The sequence below is a fragment of the Ooceraea biroi genome, chromosome 2 (assembly GCF_003672135.1).
Source record: "Ooceraea biroi isolate clonal line C1 chromosome 2, Obir_v5.4, whole genome shotgun sequence".
Lineage (NCBI taxonomy): Eukaryota > Metazoa > Arthropoda > Insecta > Hymenoptera > Formicidae > Ooceraea > Ooceraea biroi.
In genome coordinates, this window is record NC_039507.1 from 13,672,988 (window position 1) to 13,687,343 (window position 14,356).

Genomic DNA, 14,356 nt, shown 5'->3' on the forward strand with positions numbered 1-14,356 from the left:
AATATTTTCCTTCGTTTTCTATAATTTTTTCCCATCTTTCTGGCAAGAGATGGATTCCACCACGATAAAATCACTCTTCTTTTCAGTTGATCCATTCGTCGACGAATTTTCGCACTTCTTCCAAATTATCAAAGTGTGTATCCTCTAAAGCGTGTTGCATCGACCGGAACAAATAATAATCGCATGGAGCAATGTCCGGAGAATACGCGGGGTGCGGTAAGACTTCCCATTCGAGCTCTAATAGTGTTTGTTTCACTGATAACGCAACGTGAGGTCGAGCGTTGTCACGAAGAAGAATCACTTTCCGTCCTTTACTCGCAATTGGTGGTCGTTTTTGGTCCAATGCTTGCTTCAACTTGTACAATTGGTGTCGATAACGATCAGCCGTGACAGTCTCATGCGGATTTAACAGCTCATAGTACACTATCCCACCAAATACAGAGCATTACTTTTGAACCGTGAATATTGCGTCTCGGAGTGGATGTTGATGGTTCGCCTGGATCCACCCATGATTTTCTGCGTTTCGGATTATCAAAATAGATGCACTTTTCATCCCCAGTAACAATCCGAGACAAAAGACTTCTTTTTTTGCCTGGCGATCAACGAAATGCAAATGTTCAACCGGTTCGCAATGGCACTTTCCGATAATTCATGTCGAACCCATTTGCCTTCTTTCTGAATTTTTCCCATTTCATGTAAATGTTTCGTAACTGTTGTACGATCAACATTTAATGCTCTGGCAAGTTCTGAAGTGGATTGTGTTGGATTTTCGTGCAATAATGCTTGCAAATCTGCATTTTCAAGTTTTCTTGGTTGTCCCGAGCGTTCTTTGTCCTTCACATCAGTATCACCACTTTTAAAGCGTCTAAACCAGTATTCACACGTCTTAATTGATGGGGCAGAATCATCATAAGTTTTCACAAGAATTCTATAACCGTCAGCCGCAGTTTTCTTTTGATTAAAAAACAAAAGCAACGCATGTCGAAAATGCTAAAGAGCTTTTGGAAGTTCCATTTTTACGATGATATAAACACGACTGTTATTGCATCTATTGCTATAATGCTACTAAATGTCATAGATAATGTCAACACTGTAAGAAAGAACAGTTATCGGAAACAGCTATTGGAACAAACTGACACTACAGCCATCTGTTGCAAAACCCTCAAAACTAAATCACACTACTAATATAATAACGCTTACACAAATAATATACATAAATAATTCGTTATTTCTCTTCATACATTAGGTTTTCACACCGACATAATTTGCATATTCTCTTGTAGCAGTTGCACAATTTCTGTTAGATTGGGACGAATTTCACGCGTATGGGCTGCCCAATGCGAATAATTATATCGGCTGAACATCGAACATCTTTCAAGTGATCAATGGGCTCCAAGTTAAAGTTGTGCACCAGAGTACCAATTACAGTTTTCATCTCCATCATGGCGAATCGTTGACCTGTTATGAGTAAACGCATTATAATCTGCTTTGTACGCAACAAGATATTATGATCTCGTAGATTACCTATGCAGTTCCGCGAACCAGCGCTAAACGGTAGATAAGCAAAAGGATGACGATTTTGCACCAGTTCTGGCAAAAATCTGTCTGGATCGAACACCTCTGGATTTGGCCAAAAATCAGGATTTTGGTGGAGATGTACAATGTCAATAATCACGTTTGCTCCAGCAGGTACCAGATACGATTCTAAAAATAGTATAATAGAGTAAGATTACAGATTATAATTCCAGCAATTATTAATTAAAAAGCAATCCGGATAGTGCAGAGTAAATGTTAATTTATTAATTATTATCTACGTTAATAAAAACGACAGCTTCCGCGTATTAAATTAAATTTATAACTTGATCGATTATGTATTGATGTATTTATTTTATATATCAAAGATTATTAATTTTGATACATTTTCAGTTCAGTAACGATGCACTTAGCATATCAGTAATGTTATGCAACGAACAATAAACGTATCGACAATTTTTTTATGGAACAATGTCATCATGAGTTTCTGTTGCATGAAACACTTGATTTCTATGTTGCACGTCTTACAAGGAGAACCTCCCAAGTGTAAGTCTGAGATCGGGATGAGCTTTTGTAGAATGAAAGGGCTTTAAGAGTAAGTAAACACCTGTATAGACTTAAGGTGCTATGAACAGCCGTTTCGGAGAAAACAACAATTAAAAAGGACCCCGCACATTTTATAGGAAAAAATCGGCTCCGGTCAAATTGGCTGAAATTGAAATATGTTGTAGTTTAGGTGATGCTGATTAAAAATTTCCTTAGGCAAAAACGCCAAAAATCAAAAATATAAAAGATACGACGACTTAAAGTGAGCAAAATTGGAGTTTAAAAAATGTTTAAACACGTAAGTCGTCGTATCTTTTATATTTTTTATTTTTGGCGTTTTTGCCTAAGGAAACTTTTAATCAACATCACCTAAACTACAACATATTTCAATTTCAGCCAATTTGACCGGAGCCGATTTTTTCCTATAAAATGTGCGGGGTCCTTTTTAATTGTTGTTTTCTCCGAAACGGCTGTTCATAGCACCTTAAGTCTATACAGGTGTTTACTTACTCTTAAAGCCCTTTCATTCTACAAAAGTTCATGCCGATTTCAGACTTACACTTGGGAGGTTCTCCTTGTTAGTATCTTTGCTATGATACAAAACCTATATGATACAAAAACTATATAATATGCTATAATTATTAACTGCTCACGTAGCATTACGTCTTCCGCTAACTTTCGTGTTATCAAATAAACACTAGGATACAATCTCATCGTTTCCTTCAAACATCTCTCTAGGTATGGCAGATTCTGTAACGCTGTCATAGTCAGTTTTCCACCGTTTTCTTCCATTACAGCATTGACTTCATTTCTGACGCGATCCTACATAAAACAGATTTTCATATTTCAGATGAATTTTGAATCATATGATTATTCGTATAGTTAACTATTAAGGTAAAAACACAATTATATGTATACTATTCTATAACTATATACTATATATTTCTATACTATACAACAATTTCACTTAAATGTGAAAGTCAAGTAAATGAAACAGTTGAATTAAATTAATTGTATTTATCTTAATTCGGTATTTCATTATAAAAAATACCTGCACATCCTTATGTTCGGCTAATAGTAATATAGTGAAGGTGAGAGCCATTGATACGGTATCGTGACCCTATAATTATATATATATGTTGAAACAAAATCATGCTTTTTAAAGTCTATTATCATCATTTGTCATGTTACAGTCACAGATACTTCTGTGATGAAAACAGAATTAATTTATGAGAAATAATTAATTAAATAACTCGAAATCCACATGTATTATATCTCTATGTTTAAAGAACTTCACATAGAACTTCTTAGCATCGCTTAGTTTTTTTAATTAAAAAGAAATTACAAGTTTCTAAGGAAATAATTATTTAAAAGTATGAGACGTAGTTGTAACAATTTTTACTTATTTTAATCTGCCTGTTCAATTTATTCCTCATATCTTGTAATATTTTCCGAAAAACATAAATGAGATGAAAGCGTTTACTTCGAACATGAAGGTGTCAACTTCTTCTCTGATGTCCGAATCGCTCATTTGGTTATTATTGGACGCTGCTATCATGAGATCCAACATGGCAAGGCGCTTCTTTCGGCCTTAAACAAATAAAACAAATGGAAGACGCTCTAATCGAAAAGTTTATTAATATGATAACGGAATTATTGCGTTTATTCTATACATACTTCCTATCATATCATTATCTTCTGCCTCATTTTCAAAATTTAGATATCGTCCACCAGTGGATTCGTGATATCGTTTCCTTTCCGCAATAATCTACAAGAAATGATCTTATGTTGTAAAAATATGCGTTCGTTAGGAGGTTATCGGCAACATTGAAATTTTCAAACATATATTATGTTAATTATCATTAAAACATATATTATGTTAATTATATAAAGTTTTTAATATCTTACTGGAAAAGATTGTGTAATTTTCTCAAGAACTCTCATAATTATGTGTAATATTATTTGTACTCACTTTTTCTGTGAAACCATGTAATACTTTCAAACATTTAGTTTGTTGTTTATATTTCGACGAGAACCAAAATAGTCTATCGTTAATATACCACGGACGGAACATTCTATACATATAATTTGATCATGAGAAATATGTATATATTTGAAATACATATAAAAAGATAAATGTACTTTTTGTTTAACAATAAGTGTTTTATAACTATTACGACACTACGAGTTTCCGTATACTTTGGCGGCCATGTTGAATTATGACGTCAGAGACGAGAAATGACACGCTGAGAATTCTTGCGTGCCATTTCTAAATAAAAAGATATTCGCATAAAACAACACTTTAGATCGCTTTCGCATACTTCTAAAATAGTCCAGAAACTAACTTTTTCTGTTAACAGTCAATAGTCGTAAAATAACTGTGATATGAGACTTGGTCATGCGGAAATGGCTGTGCATGTGCAAGACTATTTTCATATTACAGATATTTTACGGCTATTGATTAACTGTTAACAAAAAAGGTTAGTTTCCGGACTATTTTCGAAGTATGCTAAAGCGATCTAAAGTGTTGTTTTATGCGAATATCTTTTTATTTGGCAATGGCACGCAAGAATTTTCAGCGTGTCATTTCTCGCCTCTGACGTCATAATTCAACATGTCTGCGGTGACTACCCAGGAGCCTTAAATTTAATATTAACTCCATAATTACCTGTACAATAATATTTTAGTTAAGTCATGAATTGCCTTGCGGTACTGCTGTTGTTCAACCGCTTCCATGTTCCGCAATGAAATGCCCATGGAAGTTTCTGTAAGTTGAAATTAAATAAACATTTATCGATTTATAATAATATATTATATATTATACGTTATTAACTAATACTAGTTTAGTGTTGTTCATACAGGGCAAACCACAGAAGCTTAATGCAAAATGTTATTAAAAAATTTGTTTTCATAGATATAGTTAGATCAAGAACTCTTTTCTTTCTTTTTCTAGAATTATAGATATTTCGTTTTTACCACATATTATATTCAAAGTGTGATGGCTAATGAAAGACTGTAAATCCGGAACAGTCGAGTCTTTCATATTTTTTAACGATGTCACTATACGATTACTTTCCACGACCAAAATATCAAAAAAGTTTTTTAAAATATTAAAGTGGAACGCAGGCGTTAGTATCTTTCGCCTTTCTTGCCATTTTGCTCCTGAAATAAAAATAAGATGGCATTTTTAATCACGATGTTTTTAATGGGGATAACAAATTTATCCAATTATTTAAGTTTATTATTATTAAAAAGAGCATGTATATAAAATATTTTTCATGAATCTGTTTTTTAAGTTAATAGAACGCAGACACATATGAGCATTAAGTAACAGAAAATATAAATATTTTTGTATTATTTATATAGAAAAAAAGTTTATAATTGTGCGTGCGTGTGTTTTTATATTAGATGCAAAAGATAGTTTTAAGTCTATGTTGCGGTACCTTTACTAACGAGAAGACCGTCTCCCATCCATGAATGAAGAAGTTTATACACCAGGCCTTTCGTGTTATATTTTGTGTTGTTCAATATTGTCTAAAACCAGAAAAACTCAAATTATATGTATATAATGCTTTTCATGAAACAGGGCGAGGTTTAAATGTAATAAAATGTAGTAAAATGTAGAGCGCGATCTACACTTCGCGAGAAGTTCTTGAGAAAAGTGTACTTTAGGAAAGATCTGTTCATGCAGTTCTTATTTTCGATCATTCATAGAAATAATCATAGGTATCCGAAAGATTTTATATAACAAACAACATCGATCTACAATTAATTTACTGTACCTGTATGTCATCCGGATGGCTAAGGACGACGTTAGCGATTGTCAAGCTCCAAAGTTTATAAATTGGCCGATGTCTTTTAAATCGTAAATCCCGAAGATCCCAGAGATCTTCTATAATATCAAAAAACCAAATTAAAAAATCGAAAATAATAAACTCAAGCATTTGATTTTAGTATTCAAGTGTATGCAAATTCAGAAATTTGGAGAGAATTGAATTGAGTTTAGTTGTTAAAACTTAATTCAACACGTATTATTACCATTAAGGCATTAAGCAAATACACCCTTTCTATCTTAATTTACTATCTATACACTGATAGGTTTTATAAACAAATCATACCCTAGTTGACAGATTGACAATGTTTGCAAACTTTAACTTGCCTCCTGAACGATCATATACATTGGCAACATCACCGAAAATTGGGAACATTTGTGGTCCCGGAATAAGATTGATAAGCCGTCTGAATCTTGCAAGATGGATAACATAATAATATAAAAATGCAATAACAGCACATGACAGTAGTACGCCAACAACCATCGTTTACTGAATAATGTAAAATGGTGTGCAGCTTTCCTTCGTTTCGTCTCTCTCACAATTCTTTCAGATATTAATTGTAATGATTATTATCATTTATGTAATGTATCTGTATTATGCTGTAATAAAAAATAAATTGTGTTGTTGCGATTATTAAAGAACATTAACTTAAGGCTATAAGAGATAATTATAGAAGATAATCTGACAAGGTGCTTTGTATTGCTAAACAATATGCCGTACAAGGAAGTATAGACCATATGTATATTAATTTTATTTATCTTAAACACGTGGCATATCGTAACCTTGGTGCTTTACTATAAAACCGAATCATATTAAAACGTACTGTTCTATTATAAGAGACACAAAATCATTTGCGAGTTATTATTGAAAATTATGAAGATACAAGATACAATACAAATCAAGATACTGTACAAATTTACAAGAATACATGACTACTACGATCCGGGTACTCCAAGTACTTCAATGTCATCATGCAATAAGAGAGTATGCATAGAAAACGTTTGGGTAAAATACTCAAACTGCTTCTAGATACTTGGCTAGTTAATTATTGATTTCATATTTAGTTTTGAGTTTTGACAAGTTGGGAGTTTTTATGTACTTGGCGTATTTCTTCACCTTTGTGAGTTTTTGTTAGTGGGTCTCCTTGCTTTTTGTAAAATTTTTTGTATTTTTGTCTGCAAAAAATATATATGCATTTCGAGGCCAACTACACTTTTGTACTTTCGAATCATTTAGTAATTGACATTCGGTATCTTTAACACGTATTATATTTGTATAATGTCCGTCAATTGTACTTTCACCTTGATGAAAATTTCCACTAATAATTTTATATATATGCAAACCGATAGAGATCTTTTCAGTAAATACAGTTTTAATTTTGAATTTTTATAATTTCAAGTTAACCTTGCAAAATAAATCTTTATTTAACAGATTTGTAGCATTATTATATCGGATATGTTCGAATTTTGCCTTGTTTTATGTATTTTTTTTTATTTACTTGGCATCGTGACGCTACCGCGTCGTTGAATTTAAAATAATTAAATGTAAACTTTTTATAATTTTTGCAATTTATATTTTTATTTATTTATATTCCAATAAAATTTTCTCATGTATCAAAATCATTTTTAATTCCTAATAAATTAAATAAGTCGTGCATATGTGAACGCACCTTGACGGACAAAATCGCTTTGATTGTGTGCGTGCGATCATACATATGTGAGGCTGAACCTGAATAATCTGAATCTGAAAAACGAAACGTCACATTTCTAGCATACGATTACAATATCTCAGGATTGACTGCACCAATCTTATTCGACTTGGTCGCAATCGGTAGCTTGCGTCCACTTTATATAATAAAAATGCTGTTAGATTTTTAAATAAGGCTGTAGTTCCTGAGATATTTTAATCGAAAGTTTGTGTGACGTGAAATTCCGGATAAGGCTATGCAGTAGCGCTTGACGTTTATGCAATGAATTTGGCAACGCTCGACGTATATGCAATGATGCTCATTGCTCGGAACCTTATTTTTTTATATCCTTGACATCGCGACGCTACCGCGCTTAGTCGCTTGATTTTTGAATGGCGCTAATTTCGAACATTTGCTTTAAGGATTTATTACTTTGTTTTGTTATTATGACTATTTGTGGTCAATCTACTCGTCAGGAGACGGGCTACAATCGTACGCAATAAAAAAATATATGTCGACAGTTAAAAAATCAAAATGTCCTTGATGTGACTTTAACCACTCCACCTAGGAAAAAACTAATTTCATCATATGATGTTATTTTCGATACCAAATATTTGCTGGGAAACAAAAATTTCATACTTCATCTAGTTTTAAAAATATAAGCTTATAACACCTTTAGTAATACACCCTGTATAAGTAATTATGTATTTTATTTATAATTATGATATTAATTGAATATATATATAATTAGTTAAAAGTGATAATTTTCCTAACCTTTATAAAACTTAACTTAAAAAGTTGTATATAATTCTTATAATTCTTCAATATAAATAAAAACAGTGATTTCAATTACATTTTAATTGTAACCAACTAAATATATATTATTTTATTAAGTCTTATAAAAAGAACTTTGTGAAAGAACTTAATACACACAAACAAGTGTATGTGTATGAATATATTTCTGCATGTGTGTGTGTGAAACTCCTTTTTTTAATTTGTGTGCAATAATATTTGTAGGCAATATTGACTATTATCTAGAAGATTTTTATAGTCTTGCAGAATTACATTAAAATCTCTAGAAATCTTATAACGAAAATATTAATCCAACACATAAGATAATTTGCACGTGTGAAGTAGTAAAACTAGTAACACTCTTATGATTAGAACACGCAGAGCATGTTATTAATTAACATTATGTAACGAATCAAGTAAGAAAATCAGTACGAAAAATCGTACCGTGTGCCGCAGGCTTAATAAGACTCCACGTATTTAATTGTGCTAATCTCATTGGCTACTTTTACAACAGCCTCTCTCGTCTCCAGCCTGGTACCTCCTTATATAGAGGAAATTTAGACAAATAAGCCTGTTTACATCATAAGCGTATTGTCATCGAGTTCGAATCCTGTTTCGCTTTAATGTTTCGACGTTCACAATATTTCTTCTGATATTAACAATATTCCTCACACATGTCGCGTATGCGTATGCCTTTCTGCATAAAGTGAGCAGGCTTGTGTTGTACTTTGTCAATACTCACAATAGATATATTATAACACAATTTTGTTCTAATAACTGTGTTATTAACTATGTTAATTATTATAACATTGTTAAATTTGTTATAATAACTTATTATAACATGTAATGGAATGTAACATTATAGATTCCCATAAGAAATTACATTCATATGATATAAATGAAACCACATGCGCATGTTGTGATAATACATTTTGATATCACTGCTATTATTGGAATACAATTATGGATAGGGCCGGATTTATGATTTTGTCGCCCTTATGCTATGATTTTTCAGAGGCCCCCCTATATTTCCCAAAATAGTAAACTTGGACAATAAAAAAACATGTTTAATACACTCGTAGGAATAACAATACATACATATGTACATATGTATATGTCCGTATATATTTATTGCAAGATTGCAACATCACAAACAAATGATACAAAATATTGGGATCGAATTTTATTTAAAACATCTGTTTCCGTGTTTTCCTTATCGCGAAGTCTGTTACAATATCTTTGAATGACAAAGTTCTTCGTTTATCACTCTCTATATATAAAATACTCAAAGAACATAGTTTACTTTGAAGCATGCTTGCACGCAACCGCGGACGTACCATACCGTCTCCATAGTTACAAATAAACAAGTTTTCATATATTTTAGGCTGCGTTCTGAAATACACTGACGACAGTACACTGACAACAGTACTGAAAATTTATAGTTCACATCGTGCGTATACTATAGATTTTCAATACTGGCAGTGAATAATGGAACACAGCCTTTGTTGTAGCTAATAGAAAAAACTAAGATTTTATAATCTACAGCTCTTCGCGAAGAAATATTGTAATACATTATTTTTTGTGATAAATATAAAAAATGTAATTAATAAAAAGTAGTTCATAATAACAAAAAATTATTTTTAAAAAATTATTTTATAATACCAGTTTTATTAACAAGAAATAATGAGTCTAGGAGGCCCCTTATAATGTGAGGCCCTAAGCTCAGCTTATCTAGCTTATGTGTAGATCCGGTACTGATTGTGGACTTCGTTTCTTGAGCTCGATGAGATCTCTGTTTATAACTGAGATATCTACCGCGTTGTAAACATGTTATCAGTCTTATTTCTTATAAACATCTATAATGTCGTAGTCGCGCAATTATCGTAAGTAACGATATATAGCATACAATATATATAGTAACTTATTACGAAACTGTATAAATATAAACTATTGCCATATTGAATATCTGCAAAATAAATTTATTATGTATCTGCACTTGAAATTTCGTGCATTATTTTTATCAAATTTTTTATTCGAGGTCATTTGAAGATTATGTATCACTGAATTGATCTTGCTCTCAGCTAATAGATAGTACATGTATCTTTTGAGAATATATTATATTTAAAAATAGCCCAGAAATATCTACTCTGACAATTATAATTTGATAAAGAGACGAAGAAGTTTAGACAAAAATTTAGCTTCTTATTCATTCAAATTAGCAATTGTAAAAATTCATACATTAGATGTTTAATTTAGAAACTAATTTAATCTAAATGGATTGCGATTTGATATATGCAAAACAAACCACAAATTTAATCTAAAATATGATAAAACCATGCGGTATGAAAATAATAAACAAAATAGATGGGAATAAACAAAAATAATATTGTAAAATAGAATAATAATAAACGTACAGCAAATATAGCAAATCTGCATAGATTTTATATCCCAACTTGTATTCTCAAGAAGCACTTAATTCGTAAAACTTCTGCTAAATACTTCTTTCTTTAAAAAAATATAACGATTCTTGTACATTAATAACATGTTAATTGTTGGCACCACACTAAATAACTGCAATTGCGACAACGAATCACTTATTACTGCTATTAATGGCAAACTGTTGTTACACTCTTCCGCCAATCGCCGCTGAAGAATATAACATATTGCACTACTGACGCATTACTGATACGCTAAGATGCAACTTAGTAACTTATCGAGAGCACGGTCTTATAGACAGGTCCGGCAACTCGGCCAAATCAGTGGTGGGGATAGGCTATCTTAAGGGGGAAGCCTACTTTAGAACGTTGAAAATAAGGTATAATTTTACGAATTTTTTTGGAGAAACTATACAGCGGATCATTATAAAACTTTGATGCATTTATTAGTACATGTTTAAAGATAAAAAAAATTATTTTTTGATTTGAATATATCGCCTGTAGAGATCGTCCTGGAGGCATCTTAGTGCAGTCGGCATTGTAAATTGGTGAGCATTCTCCTGCCTCCAAATTTCATCCAAACTGAAAAATTGAAATATTTTCTTGTTATTTATGAATTCCCATCGTCGATGAACCTTTAATATTCATAAAAACATTAAGTTAAACAATTATTTTTGCATGAAAAAGTTCAAAAACTTTGCCTAAAAATCGTACTTTTGTGTTCTAAGTTCCACCATTTTGGCACTTTTCAACTTTTTTCTTCTCTCTTTGGTTCATCGACGATGGGAATTCATAAATAACGAGAACATATTTCAATTTTTCAGTTTAGACGAAATTTGGAGGCAGGAGAATGCTCACCAATTTGCAATGCCGGCGACGCGGCTGCACTAAGATTTCTCCAGGACGACCTCTACAAGCGATATATTCAAATAAAAAAATAATTTTTTTTATCTTTAAACATGTACTAATAAATGCATCAAAGTTTTATAATGATCCGCTGTATAGTTTCTCCAAAAACAATTCGTAAAATATACCTTATTTTCAGCGTTCTAAACCAGGCTCCCCCCTTAACGAAGATCGAATAGGCGGAGTGAGGAGCGCTGCTTGACAAGCAGATTTCTTAGGAGCATGTGCCGTTTTCTTAGGTTCTTAAATGAACGTGCACATACTTATAAAACTATGCGTTTACGAAGCAAGTACACAATACCAAATGCTTTGTAATACTGTAATAGATGCAGTGAATAACGAAACGCAGCCAAAATCTGCTTGTGAAGCAGCGCGCTCCTAGTGACTCCTAGCTTCGTCCGATCTTCGCTAAAGTAGCCTACCCTCACCACTGGAGTTGCCGGACCTGTCTATAAGACCGTGCTCGCGCCAAGTGTACGCGCAGCGAGACCGACCGTGTATCTTTACGCGAAACGACGATTTCAGAGCCTCTTTTATTATCGTATCTTAAAGGGGTAGAACAGGGTGACGGGATGAAAAACATGGGTATTTTTAGGAATTTTTTTGAAGCAAACAATATGATATAATAATTTTCTGTTTTATTATACATAAACTATAACTATTGAAGAATGTATAAAAAAATGTTTCAGTCGATTTGATGGTGTTCATGCTTGTGTACACGCATTTCAAACTGGACGCCTTCGAAAACAGCGTTGACAGCAAATTGGCCATGTACTTCACCTGAAACCAAAAAACCAAAAACATCTAGAATCTACATATAAATGGTTATTGCAGTACGTAGGGAAATTCAAAACTTTTGAAAAATAACAAAATGGTGGACATATGAAATAGTTCTTTGAAATTTTACAAATTCTTCGTATAAAAAAAGTTATATAAAATTGTTATTTTTCAAAATTTTTGAATTTCCCTACGTACTGCAATAACCATTTATATGTAGATTCTAAAGTTTTTTGATTTTTTAGTTTCAAGTAAAGTATATGGTCAATTTGCTGTCAACGCTGTTTTCGGAGACGTCCATTTTGAAATACATGTACACAAGCCTGAACATCATCAAATCGATTGCAACATTTTTTTATACATTCTTCAATAGTTATAGTTTATGTATAATAAAACAGAAAAGTGTTATATTATATTGTTTGCTTCAAAAAAATTCCTAAAAATACCTATGTTTTTCGTTCCGTCACCCTGTTCTACCCCATTAATAACCGCTGATCAAGTTCAGAGTAGGCTCAATGGATAGCTTGGATTTGAATTATATAAGGTGGGGTAAGTGCGTAACCGGGGCAAGTGTATTTAGTGGTTATATTTATTATTATATGAGTCAAATTTGAGTATCTGATATGTAGAGATGTACCAGAAGTTAGTGTTCTCTTCAACATAGATGTCGCAGTAAAATATGCAATTCCCGTTTATTTTATCAATTGTTAAAAACAGTCATCAGTTTATGGTAACCACCAAAGAGGTACCAAAGAGTTCTTGTATTTTTAAAAGATAATAACTCTGAAACTAAACTATATAATTCAATGCGGTAAAAAGCATTTCAAAGCAGATATGTTAAAAATTACTCTCTTGCCTCGTGGTGTATAAAATAAGGCTGCAATACACTTTTTTAACTCGCATCTACGCTCTTGCCCCGTTTTGAGGGAAAGAGCAATTGACACGTCGTACAATTTTCTGTCATTATGTAAATTTGAAAGGAAAAATGTCACCAAAGTCACTATAAGTTGAACAATAATAATTGCACAATGCTTGGAACACCGATAATATTAACTATTTCTGTTAGAGATTGATAATATATACATTTAATGTCCAACTTTACAAAACCCAGTCTGCATTTACCTCACTGCACCTTAATAAAAGTGTTTTTATTTTTTGTGTACGTGCCTTACGAGCAGAGATATTGCGATGCAAAGACCGAATTGGCAAATTTACATTTAAGAAACGTCGTCATCCTTGTCATCATCGTCGTTTGTACAGTCGGTCATTCGTATTTACACTATGCTATATTCGGCTTTTCTCTTTATATAACGTCCTTATTAGTTAATATCTTTTTTTTTCAATAACTTGTAATACACAGGGAGTCTCATTTTACTTGATCATACACAAAAACTTTTATTTAATTCTAGAAAATACTCACCCTCTCCACTCACTTCAATGAGGCCAGAAAGCGTGCGACGATTCGCAAGACCACTCCCACTCCATCCCCACTGCATGCTACAAAGCACGCTTTCTGGCATCGCTGCCTCACTGCACCGTAACCAACAACGAGCGCGTGGCTCTGCTACCGACCTCACTGTATGAGCCGCGCTCTCATTCGTATGATTCGCTAATCTTCTGTTATTAATATCTCAAAATTTATCTTTAATTGCAAAATGATATAATACCTTTTTAGTTTAATTTAACGTGATCTACCTGCAAGAGAGCGATTGAACAACTTACGTGAAACACCTTGTATAATAGGTTTTGCACTCGACTTTTATTTACTGATAAATATGAATTTTTATTTAGGACAAAGGACTTCTTAATGCATATAACATACTGTTAAGGCTTGAATACGCAGAGTT

At 32.4% G+C, this 14,356-nt stretch overlaps 1 protein-coding gene across 2 annotated transcripts; it reads right to left on the bottom strand.

Moving 5' to 3' along the window:
- Positions 1–1,205: 1,205 nt before the first annotated feature.
- Positions 1,206–11,142, bottom strand: LOC113563638 (cytochrome P450 4C1-like). Of its 2 annotated transcripts, XM_026975498.1 has the most exons (13): positions 10,806–11,142; positions 6,239–6,511; positions 5,862–5,971; positions 5,523–5,613; positions 5,056–5,241; positions 4,748–4,844; positions 4,052–4,154; positions 3,757–3,847; positions 3,563–3,669; positions 3,131–3,199; positions 2,733–2,901; positions 1,525–1,704; positions 1,206–1,458 (listed from the first exon to the last, which is right to left on the bottom strand). In XM_026975498.1, exons 2-13 carry the CDS (start codon positions 6,393–6,395, stop codon positions 1,301–1,303), a joined length of 1,518 nt encoding a protein of 505 aa, XP_026831299.1. In that variant the 5' UTR covers positions 6,396–6,511; positions 10,806–11,142; the 3' UTR covers positions 1,206–1,300. The 2 variants fall into 2 exon arrangements, with proteins under 2 accessions (XP_026831299.1, XP_026831300.1); XM_026975499.1 differs by lacking the exon at positions 10,806–11,142 and having other exon boundaries at positions 6,198–6,287.
- Between the last annotated feature and the right edge of the window lie 3,214 nt (positions 11,143–14,356).

Bases quoted from the DNA above. Each gene is read 5' to 3' on its own strand.
- LOC113563638 (XM_026975498.1), bottom strand. From the start codon at position 6,395: ATGGTTGTTGGCGTACTACTGTCATGTGCTGTTATTGCATTTTTATAT. The intron at 5,242-5,522 runs GTACCGCAACAT...TTTTTATTTCAG, and splicing joins CGGTCTTCTCGTTAGTAAAG to GAGCAAAATGGCAAGAAAGG. The intron at 4,845-5,055 runs GTAAAAACGAAA...TTCAACTTACAG, and splicing joins CACTTTGAATATAATATGTG to AAACTTCCATGGGCATTTCA.